General features: G+C 44.6%; 1 protein-coding gene across 1 annotated transcript in view; it reads right to left on the bottom strand.

Moving 5' to 3' along the window:
* Positions 1-24,873, bottom strand: part of SCUBE2 (signal peptide, CUB domain and EGF like domain containing 2) — a gene marked incomplete at its 5' end in the record, with an annotated part of 66,544 nt that overhangs the window by 12,390 nt on the left and 29,281 nt on the right. Inside the window, 8 exons of the mRNA XM_081154862.1 lie at positions 1,769-1,939; positions 15,784-15,990; positions 16,369-16,524; positions 18,706-18,810; positions 20,498-20,584; positions 20,825-20,941; positions 21,393-21,515; positions 22,903-23,019. Of these exons, the coding sequence (XP_081010988.1) occupies positions 1,769-1,939; positions 15,784-15,990; positions 16,369-16,524; positions 18,706-18,810; positions 20,498-20,584; positions 20,825-20,941; positions 21,393-21,515; positions 22,903-23,019 (1,083 nt within the window). The remainder of the gene's footprint in view (positions 1-1,768; positions 1,940-15,783; positions 15,991-16,368; positions 16,525-18,705; positions 18,811-20,497; positions 20,585-20,824; positions 20,942-21,392; positions 21,516-22,902; positions 23,020-24,873) is intronic.

Consider the following 24,873-nt stretch of genomic DNA (forward strand, 5'->3'; position numbering starts at 1 on the left):
GGTGAGCAAGGCCCCCGGGGCAGACCCTTTTCCATCTCTCTGCAAATGAGAGCAGACTTTGGGCAGGCCTGTCGCCCTGTGTCGACCTCAGCTCCTGCCTCAGCGAGGAGCCCTATCCTGCCCTGCTGTTGAACCCCACTAGGAAGCTGTGAGTGCTTGGTGCTTGCACACAGGGCTACACAGCACAGTGCAAAGATGGAGACCAGGGAGCCAAGTGCCAACTGCTTCCAGAGTGTGGAGCAGGCCTGGGCGTGCTTCAGGCTTAGGGCTACATGGAGCTCAGGCAGAGAGGGTTCCGGAACCCGGAGAGAGGGTTCTCTCAAATCAATTTGCTTATTTGATCCAGAAGTGCACCTTCACCCAGCTGATTACATCCTGGTGATAGTTTCACCAACTATATTTACTTCTCCTTACCCTGAGCTATGTCCTGGCCTCCCTCCCAGTCCACATTGACAGAAGGACCCAGTGGTCTTTAAGCACCTTACTTTATTATTATTTTTTAATTTATGACAAGAAGCACAGCCATAAACAAAAGAATTTCTAAAATACACATTCCTTAAGAATTAGCTTGTCATTGGCAAGATGCTATAAAAATCTGTTGTCTCTTGTATTCCTAACCAGTAATTTTCATGGTCTTCTTTCTGCCCAGAAGTTATAGCTAGGATGGCATTTAACGAACACACCCCCAAAGGAGGATCTGGAGTCTGTCAGACCTGGCATCTGACTCTGAATCCTCCACTCCTTGTCTGTGTGACCTTGAATGAGTCACTTTAACCTCATAAAGCTGTCCTAGTGATACAACCATATGGAAAACTCATTTGATACACTTAGTATAATTCCTAGCATAGGTAAAATATTCAATAAATGTTAGCAATTATTATTATCATTACTACTACTATTCTTATTACTACAAATATATCTTAATAAGGTCACATACAAGTGTGAACAGTTGCCCCAAAGTGCCTTCTTATCAACTTTGCAGTTAGTTCCAGGGTTTCATAAAAAGCCAAAGATAATGGTAGGAGTCACACTCAACCTGAGGACCTGATTTTTAAACCAGGAAAGGTGTTGCAGTTGAGCTTGGAGTCATCCAGGTGGAAACTAAAGGTGGTTCTGGGAGTCACAGGAAGGAGAGGCAGGGGTCACGGGGGGTCCTGTGCACCCTTCCACAGATCACACCTTTCACTGAGCCCACAGTATCAGAACAGCTGGTCTTTCTTCCATTTACTAAAGGGGAAGACAATTACTAATAAAATAAATAGGAAAGAAGCCCACTGGACCTAAGTGAGCTTGCTCCAGATAACATTTTATAAGAGATGATTAAAAACTCTTATAAGTAAGAGTTTTAAAAAATAATCAGATGGATACATTTTAAAAATCAATACCCTATGAATCTGAGACCAAAGCTGGAAAAAGAATCAGAACTATTTTCTCCATTTTAACATTTTCAACAGTCCCTACACACCGGACGATCAGAGGTCTCAGGGTATATTTATTTACAGTGAATGCGGCATGCAATTGCAGTGTTTACACCCTTTTTTACCTGCCAATGTATTCTATCAGATATTCATTTATTTATTCAAGTGAGCATCTCCCAGTCTGTGTCCGGCACGGAGCTAGGTACCGGAAAGTCAAAGAGGAACCCAGCACGGCCCGGTTCTGGAAGCCCCCGGCAGTGCGCACCGTCCCTGCTGCAATGCACTTATGCCTCTGTCTGAACAATGACGCTGGAGACTGGAAGAGCAAGAAGGAGCGGGCAAATCCTTACCTCCACATTCAGACACATTCCAAGCGTCTGGGCTCTTCAGGGCCCTGAGGTTTTCTGGTCTTGGGCACGGCTCACATGTGATCTGTCCTTCCTCATTTTGGAAGGTTCCATTTGGACATAAAATGCAGCGTTCTTGTGATCCATCATAATATGTCCCAGCCCTGCAACTGACTAGCCAAAGGGGGAAACAATCTGGTCATTGAGGGGCTAGAGGCCAAGGAAGGACAATGTGAATACTAAAGATGAAGGAAAACCAATGGCATTGACCACAAACTCCCCATAATAACCCCCTGGACACAGAATGTGCAGCACCCCTGGGTTCTCTGTGCATACTCCTCTGTCATGATCCCTGTCACCACTGTTAGAGGCATTTGTAGGTCTTCTCCCTAGACCGTGAGCTCTGGGGCTCATTAGGATCACAGTGGTCCTAATTATTTTTGAACACAAGCATCTGATGATTTTCCCTACTTCACAGGGTGCCACCAGAAGGATGATAAAGTCAAAAATCACTCATTGAACATAGGCATAGTAATGGAAGAACAGAGAAGAGGCTGGTGGCAACCTAGAAGGCTTCCTAGGGGAGGTCACATTTGTGTTGGGCCTTGAAGGATGAGTAGGATCTCCCCAGGTAGAAAAAGGGGAAGGTTGTAAAGGTTGTAAAGATTCATGCATGACATAGGAGAGGAGAGGGAAGAAAGGTAGGGAATGGGTTGAAAAGTTCTTGAATGCCAGGCATTTGGACTTTATTCTGCAGGTAAAGGAGTCATGGAGAGGAGAGAAATACACCCAGAAGGTGTGTTATGAAGAGCTCACTCTCTGGTGGCTGTGGGGAGAATGATCTTAAGGGTCTTACGGATAACTCTTCAAAGTAGCTCACTTCACATTTGTAATACAATTAATATGTTACAAAGAGTAAACCCTTGTCAATATATCCTGGAAGAATAAACTACAGGGAAATTAATAAACTACGCTTCTGATTATATTTCTGGTGTTGATAGTTAAGTGTGGATTTATATCTTATTTTAGGATGTGAATGTAAAGTAAATACACTAAATTGAGTTCCCTAGTATAATATTCAAACACCATCATCATAACCATCAAAATAACCTTTCTAATGGCTAAGATTTGTTCAGTGCTTACAGTCGACTAGGTACCATGCCAAAAGCTTCACATTCATTATCTCATTTATTCCTAAAAACAATGGCAAGGAGCTAGGTGTTATTATTGGCTCCGTTTTACAGAAACAGAGACTTAGGGACCTTAAATAATTTGGCCAAGTTCCCACAGCTAGTCTGTGAGATACACCTAAGGTGAGATCAAGAGCTTCGAGTTTAAGAGAGAAAAATGTCATTTAACAAAAATACAGACTGAATATCAATTCAATACTTTCAAGAATCCTCTATGGGGCACCAGGGGAAGTTGGGCTGGAATAAACGCCTTCTCTTCTCTACCTAAGATTCCAAGAAATAGAAAACCAAACCTCGCAGGATAAAATGAGCTATTATACCTCTTGAACGTCTGTGAGGGGGGATATCTGGTTTCACTCTATCTTACCAGTGCAATCCGCATATATGCTTTTAGGGTTAAACATGACAAAGTTCTTTATTGCCAGTAATAAAAATGTCTTTTCATTATTCACTCTATAATTTCTAAAAATGAGGCTTTTAAAAAATCATAGTAAGCCAAAAGAAGCCACATTTCAAATATTATTTCTACGACTGAATGCAATCAATCAGTAAGGTCTACTTTAAAGGCTAAGTCTTAATATTTTTAAAAATCGTTTGGATTTTCTTTTACAATACTCACATATTTTTATTTAATTTTATGATTTAAAAAAAATTAAAAGTGAACCAAACTCTTGCTTTCTTGGCCAACAACAGTGTAATGAGTATGACGCGTAGATCTGTGACAGCGAAGCCAAGCTATTCTCTAAATGCAGCCCTACTGGATAACGGTTTCCATAATGGCTCTGATTTCAGCTTATCTCCCCTGAAAAGCTGAGCTGAATTAGGTACTAAGAATGCATGACTTTATCTTGTGTCCCACCTGACTATCCCGGTGTCCACGGCAGGCCAGTAAATGAGAAAATAATCCCTTCACACCTCTAACAAGCCAACCATCATGAAGACGGGCAGAAAGTAAATGAAACTTAGGCTGTTTCTGGAACCTCTCTAGCCCAAGCCATTTCCATTTGGGAACAGTTTTTTTTTGTAACACTCATTCACCTAAAGGGAAAGAGCCCATTTGATGGCAGTGATTGCAACAGTCCCATTAATTATAACCTAGAGCCAGGTCAGCATGCTCTGTTCCATTGTAGTTCCTCTGGAAGAAAACGGATCCCCTCCATGGGCAGACAGCAATGGCCCCGGGTCTCGCTGAAAAGAGGAACTGGAGGGGCTCCCCCGGCTCTGGGTGTCCAGTCCTACTTAGAACTAGTTACCCGCCCCCGCCAAAGCCTTTTCACGATTACATTTTGAGAAGCCTCACAATATCCCACATCTGCTGCAATTCCTCAACTGAACAGAGGGCTGAGGAATGCCCCTGGGGCTGCCCTGCGGAAAAGAGGGCACCGGTTCTTTTCTCTCCCCGTGAAAGGCCTGCTCCGCATAAACAAACTCATACTGTCACTCACAGTTTCCATTTTCCTTCCAGAAAGACCCACAGAAATCATTCACGCCAAGCACCTTGCACATTAAGTTGTTTCTTTTCACAAGGTAAAAATGAGCTAAACACTAAAAAGTGATTCTGAAATGTCATGAAGAGACTCCTGAAAACAGCTCTTTGCAAATGCACTGAAGATCTGGCCTGAAGAGACCTCACTCACATGTTCCAGTAGGTTCTTTTCTCCTTGAGCGGCCAGCTTGTTTGGCCGCCCCAGACAAAGGAGTCAATTGCCCCCAGAACACTTCGTGATCACAGCAAAGCTTTTGTGTGTCTTCAGTGACCATTAAAATCCCATCCTCAAATCCCACACAGCTGTTTTCTCCCTCTCTTTAAAAAAAAATACAAGAAAGCTTTTCTGATGCAAAAGGGAGAGACCAGCGGGACCAGGATTAATGGCGACAAAGAGACCTGAAGGCTTGCCCTCTTTTCAGCACCACCGCCTTTGAGTGTTTCAGGCTATGGACAAACACTATGGTGTCTCTGTGGCTAAGATGGTGAACCTAATAAAAGAGGTCACTCTCTAGCATCGGACTGTTTTCTTAAGCATCACGCCTTGACTTCTGAAGGAAAGCCACAAGCAGCCCACAGGGATTCCCAGGGTGACAGGGAGCTGTGCTTTGTCACAGCTCAGAGGCCACAGTGCTCTAAGCTGTGGCTTCAGGATCCGAGTTTGAACTACTTTTAAATGAGACTTTCAGGATAACAGGAGAACCCCGTGGGCTTGATTTGTCATGTCTGCCCAGGTTTTTGGTGTATGCTCAGGTTTGCATTTTGAAAACATTCTTAAAGTTGGGGCAGAGACATGAGTCCTGCTTGACACCTTCCTCGCTGGGCTCCCCAACGCCTGCTATGTTCTCTTCGTGCCTAGTTAACTGGGGCTGAGGTTTCACTTCCTTCAGAGGGCCTCTTTTGCCTTCAATTTAGATATTTCCCCAAAGATTTGCCCTTTCCTCTCCTTTCTCTTAATGTTGGCAACTGTCCTTGGAATTTCATTTGTTGTTGCTCTGAAGATTCACTTACTCTTTCATTCAATTAAATACTTACTGAGCACCCATGACTCCATAGTCAATTAATATTTGACAAAGGAGGTAAAGACATACAATGGGGTAAGGACAGTCACTTCAATAAATGGTGTTGGGAATATTGGACAGATGCTTGCAAAAAAAGTAAAACTAGACCACGTTCTTACACTATACACAAGAATAAACTCAAAATGGACTAAAGACTTAAATGTTAGACTCGAAACCATAAAAATCCTAAAAGAAAACATAGACAGTAAAATCTCGGAAATTTCTCATGGCAATATTTTTTCTGATATATCTCCTCTGGCAAGGGAAACAAAAGAAAAAAGAAACACATGGGACTACATCAAACTAAAAAGTTTTTGGACAGGAAAGGAAACCATCAACAAAATGAAAAGACAGCCCACTGATTGGGAGAGCATATTCACCGATACATCTGATAAGAGGTTAATATACAAAGTTTAGAAAGAACTTATAGAACAAACAATCCAATTGAAAAATGGGCAAAGGACCTGAATAGACACTTCTCCAAAGAAGACATACAGATGGCCAAGAGACATGTGAAAAGATGCTCAACACTGCTAATCGTCAGAGAAATGCAAATTTAAACCACAATGAGATATAACCTCACGCCTGTCACAATGGCTATGATCAGTAAACCAACAAACAAGTGCTGGCGAGGGTGTGGGGAAAAGGGAGCCCTCATGCACTGTTGCTGGGGATGCAGACTGGGGCAGCCACTGTGGAAAGCAGTTTGGAGTTACCTCAAAAAGTTAAAAGTGGAGCTGCCTTATGATCCAGCGATTCCACTTCTGGGAATTTATCTGAAGAAATCTGAAACACTAATCTGAAAGAATATATGCACCCTTATGTTCACTGCAGTGTTATTTACAACAGCCAAGATTTGGAGCAGACAATGTGCCCATCGGTAGATGAGTGGGTAAAAAACTAGGATACATTTACACGATGGAATACTACTCAGCTGTAAAAAAGAAGGAATTTTACCCTTTGTGGACCCCATGGATGGACCTGGAGAACACATACTAAGTGAAATAAGCCAGTCAGAGAAAGACAAGTACCAAATGATAACACTCATGTGGAATCTAATGAACAAAATGAACTAACAAGCAAAATAGAGACAGACTCATAGATAGAGAACAGGCTGACAGCTGTCAGCAGGGTTGGTGGTGGAAGGATTGAACATAAAAGGAAAAAAGGGAGAAAAAACTCATGGACACCGACAAGTGTGGTGATCGCCAGGAGGAGGGGGAGTGCGGCAGGCAAGGGTAAGAATAATTCGGAGCCTATCACAGCAGACTGGACAGGAGACGATGGTGGTTTGGAATAGAGTAGTGATCATGAAGGAAAAGTAGTTAGATTCAGGATATAATTTGAAGGCAGAGCTGACAGGATTTGCTAATGGACTGGATGGGGAACATGACAGAGAGAGGTTGAGAAGACTCAGAGGTTTTTAACTAGAGCAACTGGGTAAACAGAGGTGCCATTTTCCGAGATGAGGGAGAAATGGGTTTTATTTGGGAGAGAGGGAGGGGGAAAATATTCTGTTTAGATACACTGAGCCCGAGATGCTTGTTTGCCATGCAGTGTTGGAAAAAGGCCTGGGTTATACTGCTGACTTCCAAGGCAGAATATTACACCTCAGGGCCTTACAAGATGATCTGTTGGGTGAGGGGAAACATTTTCACATCTATGTATATTAATTTTTGCCTCAAAAATAATAAAAAAGAGCCCTAGCCAGTTTGGTTCGATGGTTAGAGAGTTGGTTGGCAGACTGAAGGGTCCAGGTTTGATTCTGGCCAAGGGCACGTACCTCGGTGGCAGGCTCAATCCCCAGCCTTGGTCAGGGCGCATGCAGGAGGCAACCGATCAGCGTGCCTCTCTCACATCAACGTTTCTCTCTCCCTCTTTCACTCTCTGGAAAAGCAATGGAAAAAATATCCTCGGGAGAGGATTAAAAATAAAAATAATAATAAAGAAAGGTTTACGGTTTAGTAAATAGTATAAGATTGGCCCGTCGGTCAGTACATATCTCCATGAGTCAGAGACCCATGAGGACACAAAGTCTTCAAGAACAAAGAAGAGTTCCACAGCCTGGGGCTGGGACGTACTGACTGAGTCAAAATGTTGCAGGTATTGCAATTTATTGAGAAAAATCACAGTGTAACTGTGTCTGATTGAATAGATTTCCAGATTATATTATCTGGTTTCAACCAAACTGTCACAAAACAGAAAGCACTTTGAACGATTCCTGCAGAAACCTAGACAGAGGGTAGCACTGACGACGCAAGACGGTGAACGACAGGGAGGGGCCCGGGCTTGCCCTCCCAGTGCTCATTCTTTGTCAAACCACTTCATGAGAGAAAAATGGTAACGATTTAATCAGATCTGATGAGAGTTGAGCCCAAATACTAGCAATTAACAAAAACACTGTTTGAAAAACGGACCTTGCCAAATTGTAAATACGGTACCTTAGGAAGCTAACCAGCTGTGAAAATTTTTGTTTACTTAATGTGTATCTCCTATTTCTGTCTTTGTAATGGACATAATATATTGGCCAATAATTGTACGGTGTAATTTTTAAATAAGTAAACATGCATAAATTGGAAAATATTTTACTGTGTGCGTGTGATCAAAAATGTTCACCACCCCTGGAACAGAGAAATCCATAACTCAAAACAGAGGTCAGAGCTGGAGAGGGAAGTTGTGGAGCCACCAGCAGGTGGTGGTGTTTAAAGCTGTGGGACTGGATCGGGAAACCTAGGAGAGTGCCGACGGGAGCGGGATACGGGACTAAGCCCTGGATACCCGATACTGAAAGATCAAAAATTAGAGAAGAATCAATACAGAAAATAAAAAAGGAGCAGCCAGTGAGGCAGGAGAACCAAAAGCATGTCTGAAACCCATGAGAAGAAAGTGATTCCAGAAGGAGGAGTGATCAGCAGTGGTTGAGTGAGTGCTGGCAATTGGATTTGGTAACGCGAGTTGTTAGAAATCTTGGAAAAAACAGTTTTAGTGGAGGGGTTGGAAATGAAAACCAGACTGCCCACAGTTGAGAAGAAAATTGGAAGTGAGAAAGCGAAGACAGTGAGTTTAGACAACTCCTTCAAGGAGTTTTGCTCTACACAGGATGAAAGGATCCTGTGAGAGAAGCACTCCTGTGTGTGAAGACAGGAGCTAGGTGGGTGCGCTGTTGAAAAAGGCCTGGCAGGAGTGGAGAATTCAGAGGCGGCGGGCGAGGCGAGTAAGTGGGAACAGCAGCGGGAGCAATGGTTTTGAGGAGGTGAGAGAGAGTGGGCTCCGGAGCCCAAGTGGAGGTTTGGCCTTAGGGGGACCCCTGGCTGTTCCTCATGTTCACAGGAGGCAAGTCAGAGCATGTGCGGACAGACGCGGGAGCGATGGCCTGGACATGGACAGATGACGTGGTTTTCCTGGACTCCCAGACGCCCATGGACTTCTCCATCTGGAAGTCTTTTTACACCTGAGATTCCACTTGCCCAAAGGGAATGCTTCTCTTTCCTTTCCTGCCCAGTCCTTCCTACCCCTCTGGCTTTACCCTCTGTATAAATGCATCTCTACTCTCCCAGTCACCAAGACTCCAACTCTTAGAGTCCAAACCGAAGTTATGATCCCAGACTTCTCCCCTCCCTGCTGCATCGGTCAGCTGCAGCGTCCTGTGGGTGTGTCCCTTCTGTCCATCCCGTAGTCTTCATCTCTATAGAGCTAGTGTCCTTTGGTCCTTGCCATCTCTTGTGCAAATTACTGCAAAACCCTCCCAACTATCCCCCCCCCACCACATTCACCTTTCCAAGTGCTGCTTTGATTGGTTTCTCCCTCAGCTCAGAAACCTCTTTGACTTGACTCCCTGCACTTGTCTCAGTGTCTTCAACTCAAAACTCAGTCTGTAGTCTTCTTTTCTATATCTGAGTTCATTCTTTCTCATGCCCTCACAAGAGCCTATTTTTTCTGCTTTTCCTATAAATCTTTTCTGATTATTTCTTCCCCAGTGATCACATTCATCTATCTATTCAACCAACCCACAGGCTTTTCTCAGTGCCTCCTGCATATGAAACAGGGCTGGTGAGATGAGCGACATATGGGAAGCAAGTGCCAGGACCAGAGGCCAAGCCAGAAATCTCTGAGCTCACCCAACTCTTTCCTCCCCTCGGTCCCCAAATGCTGCTTATAGTTCCGCCTAAATATTTCTCTAATCCATTGCTTCTTTTCTACTTTATCTACGGCCTTCATGTTCTCAACATTTCTTATGAGAAGCATTCAAAAGCTCCCAAATTGGTTTTTTGGCCTCCAGTCCTGACCTCCAATCCAGCCAGAGAGATTTTTCTAGAATACAGCTATGACCCGGACGCTCCCTGGCTAAATCCTCAAATGGCACCTTGCCATCTAGAGAGACAGTCAAGGCTCCACAGCAACATATTCCAGGTCTCTCATGACCCGCCATGCTTTCCCCACTAGCCTAGCTGCCCCCCACATCCTACCCTGCACCCTGGGCTTAGTAATGCCACAATGTCCCAACTCCCCTGTGCCCCAAGGCTGCTCCTCAGCTTGAAATCTCCTCTCCATTTACAGGTCACCTGTGCGCATCCCTCAAAGCTCAGCCTAGGCTTTCTCTCTTTCGGGAAGGCTTTCGGACTCTTCCCAGGAGAGCTAAGTGCGACTTGAGGGATGGTGTCGTATCTGTCCAGGCCTCCTCAGCACCTGCCACAGAGCTGGCCCCCAGACGGTTCTCCATATGGGTGCAGTATCAGTAAGAGAATCACAGGGCACCCAAGAGAGCTGAGAGTTTTCACACTGAGAGAGAAGGGAACATAGGCTCTTGAGTCAGGTCTGGATTTGAATCCTGGCTCTGCCACTTACCTGCTGGGTGACGCTGGGTAAATGGCTTACCCTCCCTCTGCCTTCGTTTCCTTATCTGTAAAAGGGCAAGATCATTTTCCCTACTTAGGCCTTAGCTCAAATGTCACCTGCTCTGAGAGCCTTCCCTGAATCCCTTTGGAAAGTTACCCCTTACCCCTCTGGCCCTCCCTGCTTTATTATCTTCTCAGCACTTATAACTTCTGAAATCATCTTTCTGCTTTACTTTTTTATTGTCCCTCCCTCTCTGTTGGATTTCGATCGTCATTAAGAGCAAGCCCCTCGCCCATTATATTCTCATGTTTGATCCCAAGTTCAGAGAGTGGCACAGAGTGGTATCTCCAGAAATACTGATTGAATTAATTTTTCTCAGCTGCCGCAGAGGAAAGGTACAGCTGTTAACCCTTTGCGGTCGTTTGTCTACTCTCAGCCACCAAAGCTTTTTTACCGTTCCTGTCGTATGTGTGCTCTCAGCCACCACAGCAAGGACCGTACGAATCTTAACTCTATTCATTCATGTATCAGTTCATAATTTCTCTGAAAGCTCTTAATTCCGACCAGTACGACACCCATGTCCAAATTTAATACGACCGCAGGGTTAAAAGCTGAATTAAACTTTCCTAGTCTCTCAAAAACCCAGTTTGCCAGTTGCCTGGATTGTGTCTTTTAAAAAATTTCAGCAAGTTTTAAGATTAATCAAATATAAAAATATAGAGAGTAGAAAGTATATTTCTTTTTTAAAAAATATTTTTATTGATTTTTAGCAAGAAAGGAAGGGAGAGAGAGAGAAAGAGAAACACTGATGTGAGTGGACCATCCATGGGCTGCCTCCTGCGCGCCACCCACCGGGGATCGGGTCGGCAACCCTGACCCGTCCCCTGACCAGGAACAGAACCAGCAACGACCAGGCTGCAAGTGTATTTCTTCGTTTTTCTTTATGAAAAGATAAATTGCTATGGACAAAAAACAGCTAGAAATTCATCATCATTCATTTTTCTTTAGCTATTAAGGACTTTGTGAATTACTCTGGAGCTTAAGGAATTTGTTCTTTGGAGAATATAATTACTGTCTCTTTTTTCCCATCTTGTTCAAATTGATCACAGATGGTACAAAGGTCACCTACAGAGCAGGCTGTCCCTAAAACCCTTAAATGCCAAATTAACGAGATTTTATTTACTATGGTAAAATGACTATAAGAAAGTATTTAACTGGTCAGAAATTACTGTTCTTTGATGTAACTTGGGGCTTTAAATTTTATTTTTTAAATGATATCGGAAAAACAAACAATTTAATGGAAAAATAGGCAAAGAATATGGATAATCTCGGAAGAAGAAATCCGAGTGACCACAGATGCATGACACCATGCTCAGTCTCACGAATAATCAAAGAAAACCAAGTTAAAATTATTTCATCATTTTTGCTTTTACCAGATTTGCAAAAATTATAAAGATCAGTGACAACTGACCCATGTTAGCAATCATGTGGGGCAATAAACACTCAGACAGAATGTTTGAGAGAGTATATATTAGTATGGTCTTTTTGGAGGGTAATTTGGCAGTATCTACTAATGTTTTAAATATGCATGTCCTTTGACCCAGCAATTGTACTTCTACAAGTCTATCCTTCAGAAATATTGGCTGTGTGCACAAAAAGAATATTCATTGCAGCATTGTTTATAATAGAAAAATTACGACTAGCCTGGCCAGCATGGCTCAGCGGTTGAGCATTGACCTAGGATCCAGGAGATCGCAGTTTGATTCCCGGTCAGGGCACATGCCCGGGTTGCGGGCTCGATCCCCAGTAGGGGTTGTGCAGGGGGCAACTGATCAGTGACTCTCTCATCACTGATGTTTCTATCTCTCTCTCCCTCTCTCTTCTTCTTTCTGAAATCAATAAAGATATATTTTTTTTAAAAAGAAAGAAAAATTATGAATAATTTAAACATCCACCAATAGGGTGGTGATAGATGGCTATTTAGTATGGCTAACAAATACTGGTGTCTTTAAAAAGGACCAGGACACTTTAAAAGAAGTAAGTTAGCCCTGGCTAGTTTGGTTCAGTTGGTTCAAAGGGTCGCTGGTTCAATTCCTGATCAGGGTACATACCCAGGTTATCTTAGATCCACAGTTGGGGAGGCAATCAGTCAACATCTCTCTCTCTCTCTCCCTTTCTTTCTCTCTAAAATCAATAGAAACATATCTTTGGGTGAGGGTTTTAAAAAAAAAGAAAGAAGCTCCTCTATTAGCTTGGAAAGAAATAGCAATCTACTCCAGTTAAAAACAACACATAACACTATTCAAATTATATTGATATATATTTTTAAATGTTTTTTCCACACATAAACCTACAATCTATTTCCAACACAGCAGCCAAAGTTGTCCTTTTAAGACAAAAGTCAGAACTCTGTTACTCCTCTGCTCAAAACCCTTCATTGGCTTCATTTCTCAAATTCAAAGTCAGTGGTCCTCAGCACCATTTCTATCCCCAGGTGACCTGGCCCTCGGCTACTGCTCTGACTTCTTCCCCACCCCCACCCCCAGCCCTCATTTGCGGACCCTCTTTCCAATGACTCGGGGTTTTTGTGTTTCTTGGTGCCCTTGCCTGGGACTTCTCCCAGATGTCCCCATCCTTGCTTCCTCTGTCCTTCACATCTCTGCCCAAATGACATTCTGTAAGACCATAGTCCTTGACCACAGTCTACATTTAGAGGAATACACACCTCCTCACCCCTCCCCGTGCCCTGGCACCTTCTATCCCAGTTCCCTCCCTACCTGTTCTTCATACCCTTACCACCACCTGCTACATGGTATATCGCCTTGTTTATTGGATGACGGTCTATCTCCCTCCTCCGGCATCGGACACTCTGTGAGGGCTGAGATTTTCACTTTTATGTTTCTTTAATGCATTCTCAGCACCTCCAGTAGTACCTGGCATACAGTAGGTGCTCCATAAATGTTTATGGAATAGAGAAATAAAATTTCATTTTTATATGCATAAAAACAGATTTTGGAAAAATACACAGCAAGTTATTGACAGTGATTGCTTCTGGGGAGTGGGATTGAAAGCTGAGGGGAGAACTTTCATTTTTATTCTACACACTTCTGTACCATTTGAAACACACACTATTTTGGTCACTAAAAACTAAATAAAAGTATTTTAAAGGAAAAACATAATGGCTCCATCTCTCCTTCCAGGTGAGTCAGAACGCTTTTTGAACTGTCTTCTACAGACACTGAAAATAATTTCCAAAAAGAACTATCTCATATACTATACCTATGGTATATGCCATTAAGGGTTCAGAAAATACCAGTAAGCCTGGTGTTTATGAAGTTCTAAGACCATCAAATAAACCAGACAGGCAGATGCACGCGTGCGCGCACACACACACACACACACACACTGTGGCTCACCAGCGCCATGAGTCTGCTAGGTAAAAAGCCTTTCTAATTAACTTATCCAATTGCTCTTTATGCCAGTTTTCTCCCTCCAGCAGGAGGAAGGATTTTCACTGGTAATTCTTTGTGCTGTTTCCTCTACACGGTAAACTCTTCAACATTGCTGTCAGACACGGTGAACCTGGTTTGGTCCCATGTGGGCTACAAAATCCATGCTAGAGGGAGCTCTTGAGACAAGACATATTGCCTCCATCAGCAACAAATCCAATCTAACTTAGCCCAACCAGCATCTCAGGACACATTCACACACACACAACAGCTACATACACCCCGTGCCGAGTGTCTCTCATAAGCTGTCATGCCCACGAGGCCTCCGTTAAGTAACTCAGGATCCTCATTCTGGACTTTTATTCCCCAGAAGCGCCCTTGTGGTGGTACTGGTCATACTCTCACTGGGAGCTGGTCCACGGGGCCCTTGACACTAGTTTCTCCTGAATTCTTAACTGACCACAAAGGCTCCCTGGCCAGCCTACCAGGCCTCCCCCTAACAGGTAGCAAATGGGGAAAGGGGGTGCAACGCAGCTCTGAGGGGTCAGGAGGAGGACCAGCCTGCTCATCCCTGAGAGTTTCTGCAACTCACCCTGGAAAGTAGGGCAGCAACAGCCAACTCTCATCACCATTTTGATACAAAAACTGGAACTCTTCAAATTTTAAATGAGAACAAGCCAACCAGCTGTGTTGTTTTTACTTTTTTTTCTTTTTTCTTTTAAGAGAGTCAGCTGGAATAAAAGTTAAGACTATTTGAGAACCAGCCTCTGGTGGACAGTTACACTTGATTTCACATGATTTTCATTACATTTCGGAAAAGCAACAGATTTGAACTGTGGGGCTGTTGCTGACAGCCCCCCCAACTAAGTACCAAGGGGTTCAGCTTTGCTTCTTCAGAAACACTGATTCATTACTCCTCAGCTCAAGCTCCATTTCTTGAGACTCATGATTCTCATGACGCTTCAGAAAGGACGTCTCTTTATTCTGAAGGGCTCTGGTTATCAAAATTTACCTTACTTGGGACCAGAGCACTGGCTTTGCAGTCAGCCCATCAATGTGATCTTGAGCAAGAGAACTTAGCCCTCTGAGCTCCAGTTTGTTCATCTGTTAAATGGAGATAATACCTACCTGGTAAGACTCCTGCTAGGATGAAATAAGATAGTAAGATAACTACAGTGCTTAGATACAGTGCTATGCTTGAGACAGAAGAGGGCTCAATAAATCATTACCATTATTACTATACAGTGAGGCTCCCATTTTCCACCATCCAAGACTTTTCAGATAGAATTGCCCACAATTGCTCAGACAGTCTTTCAAAACAAACAAATCTCAAGATTGACCCCCCTTGAACCTCTTGTCCAGGTTCCTCTTGCCTGGAACTTCATCAAAGGAAAAGAGTTGATGTTGCTCAAATGCCAGATCGCAAACTTAATTCACACAAACAGACACACACACCAACATACATGAAGCTGACACTCCGAGGAACCTTGGGCTGAAGCTAAGGGATCTCACGAGACAGCCGAGCAGCCCCCAGCCTTACCTCAGCACAAAACTGCGAACAGGAGATTGTTTGTTGCCACCATCAGTAGAGCCAGAGATAAGGGGGGAACTGTGACGGTGGAGTGTGCAGAAGGCCCATGGTGCCACATACCTGTAGTCCTGCCCCAGCAGGGGACCACAGTCATCTGAAACTACTACCCCTCAGACGCTGAAAGGGCAACACTCCCTCTTCTCATCAACCCTGCCTTTCCGTTCTGTCCCTCAATTCCGCAAACATCTATTAAGTGCCCACCAAGAGGCAGGCACAACGCCAGGTGCTGGGGAACTCATGACATGACAGACACCTCCATGTAGTTCCCAAACGAGTAGATGTCCAGGGTGTCCTCTGGAGTGAGCCCAGAGAGGAAAGCATGGGCCAGACTTCTGGTTACCTCAGTGTCTGTGGAGCTGAAGACAGTTCTGTTAGCAAGAATGCCCTGGCCAGCAAGCCACTCACCACATTGGTTTCCTACGTGGCTCTGGCCCACTCCACAGGACTCGGTGCGGCGTTCAGACGCTCTGGGAGACTTTTTAGCCACTTCAAGATCCATGCCTGAGAGCTGGAGGTGAAACTGCTCTCTGTGGGCAGCCTTCCGGAGCGTGCGGATGGCCTTCCGGAGCCTCTTCTCTGTCCGCTTTACGATGCAGCTCAAATCGCACGCGGCTGCAGAAATGAGAGGGACAGCAGTGGGGGGACGGCAGGCTGCAGCCCGACTGAGGACCCCCCCACATGCACACGGTTCCCTGTGGTCAGAGTGGGGGAGACCTGGAGCTGAGCACCTAGCAGGCTGGGCAGCATTCGATACCAACAGAAATTTGTGGACCAGAATGGTAGCTTTGGGTTTTCATGAAGCAAATAAAATCGTGAGGTTCCAAACCAATTCAGTTTAGTTTGGGGGTGAAAAAAACAGGAGATACTTCAGTGGTTGCACTACGTGTCCCCCCCCCCCAAAAAAAAAAAAACAACGATGAAAAGTGAGAGGCAAAGGAATAAGGAACACGCTGTGGGAAGCCTGGCACCGTAGACTGTTTTCAGACCAACCTGTCACCTCCTTTTGGTTAGTTTCAAGCTCAAACTCAACAGTGATAAACATGTCCTTAGTGGCGCTCGGTCGGCCGGGGGCGCCCGGGACTTGCTTGCCGGAGCCGCATGCAAGGTGTGCGTAGCGGAAGCTCTCTCTTACTGAGCTGTGCTTCTCTGCATGAAGAAACAAAATCATCGGAAGCCAAATTCCGGCAAAGCACTCAGTCCAACATTCGCTAGAGCTCAGTAAGCATTTCATTAAAACAACTCTCAAGGGACTAAATGATCAACTCCAGATGCCAAGATGCTGAAAGCTCTCAGCTTGGAGCACGGTGACGTTTTGATTTTGAAGGGCCAGTATTGCCTCCTCTATAACTTAGCGACTGAGCACTTGAAAGTCATTTGCGTGGATACGCGCTGGATGTTTTCAACTGGCCAGCCACATACGGGGCGGACAAGAACGAACTGGGGTTGTCTTGCGTTCCTGACCGATGGTTTGCCAAGGTGCACGCATGTTCCCACAGTTGGTTTCCTTAAAGCGGGACCGTGACGTGCCAAGAAGGGGCTGAGGCCTCAAACAAGGAATGAGCACAGGAGTGGAAAGGAAACTGACTCCTGCTTTCAGGCAAACTGACCCTGAAGTAGTTCCAACCCAGAGGGAAAGCTGGGATGCACATCAACAGTGATGTCTCATTTTGAAATAACCAGGAGTAATACATAGCACAGAGAATCAACAGAACCAAACCGGCTCATGAAGGCGTCCAGGGTGGGGGTGGAAGTGTTGGGAAGGCGGGGCTCCGCTCATCCCTGTGCCTGACTTTGGCTGTCACTCCTCCCCCTATGGCTTCCAGTGAATCTTTTAACTAATGATTGTCAACCCGAACCAAAGAGCTGGTCCACACATCATCCACACAATCGATTTGTCTGTATTTTTAAATCTTGCTTTATTGAACTCACATATCATCTGTATCACCTTCTTTAAGATTACAAGGCTGTTCCAAGCTCAGCAGTTCATCAGGGGCCAGAGGAAGAGGGAGGCCAATTCCAGTTGCCCTCTATCTATTTCCCCTAAGATCTATATTAACTTTTCAAAAGGCTAACTGTAAATCTCACAGTAAACAGATGTTCCTTTTGAAACTATCTCCCTTTCATTTCCCCATATCTATTTTTTTAACTTTTTGCTTTGAAACAAGTTTAGATTTATTGCTAAGATAGTAAGTTGCTAAGGTAGTACTGAGAGTTCTCATATACTCCTCACCAAGTTTCCCGATGTTAACTAACATCTTCCATTAACATGTACATTTATTAAAACTAAAAAATTGACTTTAGTACAACACTATTATGTAAACTGAAGAGCAAATCCCTTTTTAAATAATTTTTCCCCCCCTTCTGATCTAAAAGTATAAATGTGCACTGTGGAGAATTTGGAAAACACAGGGAAAAAAATGAAAATCACTTGTCACCCTCCCACCCAGATGTAACCACTACAAATGATAGCTGAGTTTTCTTTCCTTTTTTTCCCCTACCTCTTATTTGTCTTTTTACACAATTTGGGTTGTATTAGATGTAAAAAGCTTTACTTTCCTTTTTTCCATCCTAGTATGATGAGAACATTTTCCTATGTCATTAAACATTCTTTGAAACATATAATTAATAGCTGCATAATATTCCCTTAAATGGAAGTACCAAAAGTAACCTTGGTTAGTTACTTAAAATCGGCAATGCAAAGCGACTACAGTGAGCTTTAACTTAATTTGTTTGTATGATTTATTTGAGGGTAGATTGAGGAAAGAAGCCTCCCTAATACTTAAATTCTGGTGTTTTTTTAATCTCTAAAATTATTTCATGAAACAATACGGGAAATGTGGGCTGCGGGAGATAGAGGAGGGTTGGCTTCTGCTCTTTTCAATAAGGCCAGTTGGATGGTATTTGTTCTGCTGAAGCCTCCAAACACTAGATCCAGCAGGAAAGCTGGATATCACATCCTTGTTCATCAATGATTATCCTTTCTGAGCCAAACCTTTTTTCATTTCTTTGGCTTATATTTCAAGCAAACTTGAAGATCTAGAAAATGTAACCCCATATGATCACCAAGTGTTAATGCACTGAAAACCCTTATTGATTCCTGTGAACTCCCAGGTTTCCCCAGAGCTTCCCCATCTGTACCTTGCAAAGGAAGCTCTGAAGTCTAACCCCAGAACTACACGGGATGCTACGCTAGGCTCCTCTTCCCCCTGTGAAGACAGTCCTTGGAGATTCTGAACTGCTCCATCCCATCTGAAGGGCACAAGCTTGTTTCGGGCCCCTTTCCCAGCATGCAGGCAGGCTCCCTGCACTGGCCATCTGATTCCATACCTGGTAGTGCTGGTCGCAGACCCTCGGGAAACAGCTCAGCCTTTTTCAAACTACACTTGCCTTCATTTAGCTTAAAGGTTACACTTGTCCTGACGGTGGCGACATCTTCAGAAAGAAACAAGTGAGAGATGTTACCTTCAGAGGCAAAGGAATGGAAACACCAGCTGGGTAATGGAGAGCTACCCATTGGCTGGGTCCCACCGCAAGCTGCAAGCCCTGAGCCCCTCTCTTACCCTGAGACCAAAAAAAGGTCTGGATCACAGACTGCCCATCACCCTGGGACTGGGGACACAAGGAGCCTCCTAAGAGCTACACTTATTCCTCCATTTGAGATGAATGCAGTGGTCAAATATAACAAAGGGAGGGCCCAAAACAACCTCAACAGTGAGATAAAAAAGGAGGTCATTTTTGTACCTTCCCAAGAAAGAAGACCAAAATCCCCTAGTTCAAATTTAGACAAGACTGCTGAGGAAAATGGGGAAAGGCAGATTCTCCTAAATAAGACTGTCCTGGGAGGACAGGGCTGAGGGGCCACCAGTCCAGATTAAATGGCACTCACTGAGTGTGGCTAGGATTTTCAGGATCTGGGAGGCTCCCACTTTGAGGGCCTCATGTGTAAAATTCTGCTCTCCTCCCACGGTCAGTTTTAACCATACTTTAGGCTCTGGAGCCAATGACCAGAATTCAAACTCTAGCTCTTTAACTTGTGATGAGAACTTAATCTCCCTAATCCTCAGTTTTCTCATTCATAAAATAGACATAATTATGGGACCTACATTACCAGGCTGTTGTGAGGATTAAATGAGATAATACGAAAAAATGTTTAGCCTACTATCTGGCACAGAATAAGAACTGAATAACTGTTAACTGTTTGCTTGCCCATCCCTGGGGTGGCCTAAATATCCAAGTGACACACCACGATGTCTGCTCTGGCTGGTCCAAATGTCAGGCAAGAGCAACAGGAAAGGATAATACTTAAGACTCTGGATTCAGACAGCCTGGTCAAAATCCTTGCTCTGCTATTTCTTATCTGAGCCACTTTGGGTATATTATTTCACCTCTCCGAACTTCAGTTTCTTCATCTGGTTAATGAGGATAATAGTAAAATTGCCCAGAGGGTTTTAATGTGGATTAAATCAGCCAATACATGTAATACAGTGGCTGGCATATTTTAACTGTTTGATCAATAGATGCGAGCTGTTACTACCCTGCTTCGGGTTTCTAGCTTTGCTCACATATGTCATATGGACATCAAGAACCATCTCTTCATTCAGGTGTTCTCATGACATAATCACAGAAATGTCTAAATCTGGGAGGATAAAGCTTCCTAAAAGCTTTAAACTTCAATTGTTTATCTTTTGACAAAGCAGAAAGGGCTCAAGGTCCTTTCTCTGGGCACAATTCTTGCTCACCCTGTCATACCATGTCTATCTCTACCAACGCCATGTGCCCCAGGCACACTTTCCTGCTGGGCCTTTGGGGTGCTCTAGGGTGCGGGGAGTTTGGGAGACCTGAATCTCCTGCCCCAGAGCTCTGTAGGTCTCTGCCCAATATGATGACCCACCAGGCCTGAACACAGAGCCGCACACCACACAGTGGACACAGTAACTGCTTGTCATGTGGTAAGTCACCGTTCAAGGCTGCAGTGCAGGTGAGAACATCCTGTAACATGCTCACGGCATCAAGGAGATAAAGAGACAAGAAAGCAAAGCCGACGCCCAAGAACAGCACCCCAGAATGAAGCCACTGAACGCAGTGAGCCCCAGAGAGGACACACAGGTTTGGTAATTACCCCCGAAAGCAGAGTCATTTGATTTTTGCTGTTTGTTCCTGACAGGAGGGGAAGAGCCGCAGGTGACAGAGTAGGCCTCTTGCAGTCCTGACAGACAGAATGTGGATTGTCAACATGTAAACATGGTTACAGTCTCTCCTGGTAGCAGCTAAAATCATCCCCCACCCCCACTCCACACAGACCACTAGAAAAACACCCAGCCTGTGGAGTCTCAAAACATTGGCCTCCAGTGATTGGGGGGTAGCCCTTTAAGAGCACCTAACACCTAATGGTCAGGAAGGCCTGGCCCCGGCATGAGGACCTGCCCCAGGGGCTGGGACCACTCACCTGAAGAGAGGTGAATGCCAGAGTGACATCTGAGGAAGCACCTGTCTCCTCCGCCACTCCTACCGCAATGCAGGGACACGTGGGGTGATACACTAGTGGGCAGGACCCCCTTCACTTCTAGGCAGGACAAAATACAGACACTCACAGAAAGAGAAGGACAATTCCAGGTGTGACAAGGACGGCTGGGTCCCATGCATCAAAGTCCCCAAGAAAAGAAAGTAGAGCTGACACCCAGCATAGAACACAAGCCTAGGCACCGTTTCCCACCAAGGTAAAGGTGCTATTTGTATGCTATTTTTTTCATGCAGAAAAGCATGAAACCAGGAAAACATGGAAAACCAGGAAAACAGAAGCGAGTTCCAACCTATACAGAAGCACAGAAGGCAACACCAAAGAGCCTGCAAAGTATCTCCTGTTTTTGAGCTATTTAAAGAGTGGCTGTTACAGCTGAGGGGAGGGGAATTCAGAGGCGGGTCGGTGGGCCGCACTCTGGGTCCAGGCAGACACGGGAGAGCGCAGCTGGGCCGCGGGGAGCCCGCTGACCGAGTCCGGGCCACGGCGCCCTTACCCACACAGTCTTTTTTATTCCAGTGGAGCTTGTATGCAGAGTGGCACTGGCATTCGTAGCTGCCCACTGTGTTCACACAGACCTGCTGACAGCCTCCGTTGTTGATGCTGCACTCGTCGGTGTCTGGGGAACAAAACACGCTCCTGTCACCGCAGCCCATCCCTGCCCCGCAGGCACTACCCTTCCCTTGAGGAAGAAGCAGGAGAGGAGTCACATGGTTGAAACTCGCTGAACAAAGGGCAGAGGCTGACTGCCGTTAGGATGTGTAAATGGCACCAGCTGACCCCACTGTCCATGTGGTGGATTTCCTGGCATGAGCCTCACGAGAAGTCTCAAGTTCCATTCTTGATCAAACCATCCCACAATTAGGGACCCTCTATTTTCAGATGCTCAAACTCAGATGCTGCACAGGCTTCCAATTTAAAACTCCACCATCCTCCTGAGCTACATACCAAGGGAGAGAACCAGGACTCCCCACCTGACAGTTCATGTAGCTGAAGTATAGAGAAGGAAAGTGATCTGCACTCATCTCCACCAACCTGAGACTGAGTCCAGGTCACAGATGGCTCTAACTAAAACCCAGGCACACATTCATATTCAGTGAACATGCCCATGGGATTTCTTGATGGACTAGAAGAGAATGTTTTCAGTCTTGCCAAGAATGTATGGAAAAGGAGAAGAGAGATAACATTGTCTATAACAAATCACTACTATCCATTCTTCTTAAGCACAGGACACAAACACTGGGCAGGAAGTATTTAGGCCAGTGGTTCGCAAGTCTTCAGATCCTCAGAGTCACCCTGGGAGCCCCAGATATTCTGAGTCAGATCCTGAATCTGTGTTCTCAAAGACTGCTGAATGAACCTGATGATTGGGTGCGCAGAGTGGGAGTCTTTTGGTACCAAATCTGATTTATGCCATAATCTCCTTGACCATAAGGGCAAATGACATTGGGACATGTTGCTACATGGGCACAGAGCAGAGAGATAAAGTCAATGGTCCCGCTTCCAGCTCGAAGACCTGCTTAAAGACCAGCTCAAAAGGCTCGAACAGGCTTTGCAGTCAGTTCCTATACAAGGCAAGTCTGAGAAATGGTGCCCTGCCGAGCCTCTCTGAGGACTGCAACTTTGCTATCTGCTGGGAAGTTCCAACAGATATGATATCAGCTCCTGAGAGATCCTCCCATTCTCCGAATATAATCACATCAATAAAGTCAATAAAGAATTCACAGCTGAAGAGCATAGCTCTTCACTCTGCTCCATTTCATACTTGACGTGTTAAAGGGATAAATGGGGGGAGATGTCCTTTGGCAGATGCTTCCCTTGAGTCGATGGATTCAATACTACTGTACATAGACTGGAATGTCCCGCTCATCCCCCAGTGTAGGAAAATTGGTCCCTGACCTGGGGACACCTTAGAGTTAGGCCCCTGACCTGGGGACACCTTAGGGTTAAGCCCTGTTCCTCTGCAGGCCCAGACTCATCTGACTCCAAAGGGGCCATCTTCTCACCTCCACAGTGGGTAAAGCCGTAGAGGGTGTACCCTTTGTTGCAAGCACATGTGAATGTGCCAGGGTAGTTGACGCAGCTGTGGTCACAGGTCCTATCCAAAGAGCATTCATCCACATCTGTAATTGTAAAGGGAGAGGGGACCTGAAGCCAATGCTGAGGGATGCTTAGAGAGAACACGTTTATAACACTAGTTACTGGGGACAACAACACAAACAGAATAAAACATTACCTATCAGTTCTCCCACTCACTTGTGTTAAAGAAAGTGTTGAGCAGCCCTCAACAAGTATACTCACTGTCAGGACTCCTCTTTCCAAATTCTGTTGCAAATTGCACTTGCCTAAAAAGTCAGTCAGTCTCTCTCACCCATGCTTATTTGCAGGGCTGAGTAATTTAAAATATTTAAATGAAGCCAAATGAGATAGCAACATACCTTAAAAGGGTTTGTAAATGATTAGGTGCAGGCTATGCGTTCTTATTGTTATGTTGCTATTGGTAAAACAGCAACAGTCATTCCATAAGCTACGGCAATTTGAAAGGAGAACACACTTGTGTCGCAGATAAATCTGGTTCCTCTCTTCCTGATCTTTCCAGAATGAATCTTTTGACCCCAGAAGGTCAGTTGATCCTAGGTTTTAATGCCCCCTGCACTAAAAGAATACATTAATGCATCCTCAATAATTTCCTATTGCAGACACTGAAATCCGGTGTTTAAGCTGGGTTCTCTTGGCCAATCCCTTGGCTTTGTTCCTCTCCCATGGTTCAGTCCCATGGAGCTCCTCCTGCCCTGGTTTAGTGTGGAGGCATCCCTGGCTTCAGCTGAGGTCCCAAAAACTAGCCTCAAGGCTGCATGGTGGCTCTAATCACCTCTCCTTTCCTGATCTGGTCCTCACATCTCCTCTGTAGACTAGGATTCCAGAGCTTCGCTTCCTCAGCTCTTTGGAGGCCTTGACAGAGTTACGACTTGTGCCTCCAAATGGATAAACCAGGACCCGTGCAGAACTCAGTGGAAGCCAAATAGACCATTGCTAGGCCTCTTTTCAACAGCAAACGTGCCTTGAGAAACTACATTGATAAAAAAACAAACATTTGGAAGGGACTAGAAGAATAAAAAAAATAAAATAAAAAGGGCAAATTCTTGCAACACCTCTTCTTCTCTCGCTTTTCCCAGAAATCTTGGCAAGTTCTTCAGCAAATTTGTTCTGTGCAAATATTTGTTCTACCAAGACTGATCAGTGAAAAATGAGAAAAAGTCTGTTTCTTCCCATGTAATTGATGTCACTCTATGAATTCTGTTATTAACATCAGCCAGTGTGGAAAAGGAGACTCTTCCAGTAGCTGACTTTGGCTGCTCACGACGGGCTTTTGCTTTGCCAAGAATAATGAGATCACTTTTCTAATTCCTTTTTAATGTGTTTACACAGCTTAAACAGTGTTTCTTGCTCTATACATTATGAAACATTATGTAGAACAGCAAATTTGCTTTCCAAGCCAAATGGATGAAAACCACACAGTAATCATCTAGAATGAACCCACTGAATTTAAAGGGGACTAGGCTTGAATTGCCTGACAAAATGTGCATTAAGGGAAAAATCCAAGAAAGAAACCTAATTCACACTGTAAGGTTAAAAAAGGTGATGTTACATCTTTAGTATCTGAAGTGAAATCAGATATTATTTTCTGATTTTTATTTAATTCTGGGATTCCTAACAAAATTAAGTTAGGCTGTTTTTATTTCCAGACATGGAATAGGAATAAATTACAGCAGATCTTTTTTGAGGCCCCTGAAAATATAAATGGACCCCCTACACAAAAGAGCTTACCTCCACCTCAAACAGTTATTAATATCAACAACTGCCACCCAGAGAAGTTCCTTGCTGCACCCCTTATATGGGAGGGATGCATCCAAGAAGGGGTCTGCCATTCTGCCCAAGGACTGATCAGCCTCCCCCCCACTCAATTCCCTCCCTCC

Source organism: Miniopterus schreibersii (genome assembly GCF_964146895.1).
Source record: "Miniopterus schreibersii genome assembly, chromosome: 12".
NCBI lineage: Eukaryota > Metazoa > Chordata > Mammalia > Chiroptera > Miniopteridae > Miniopterus > Miniopterus schreibersii.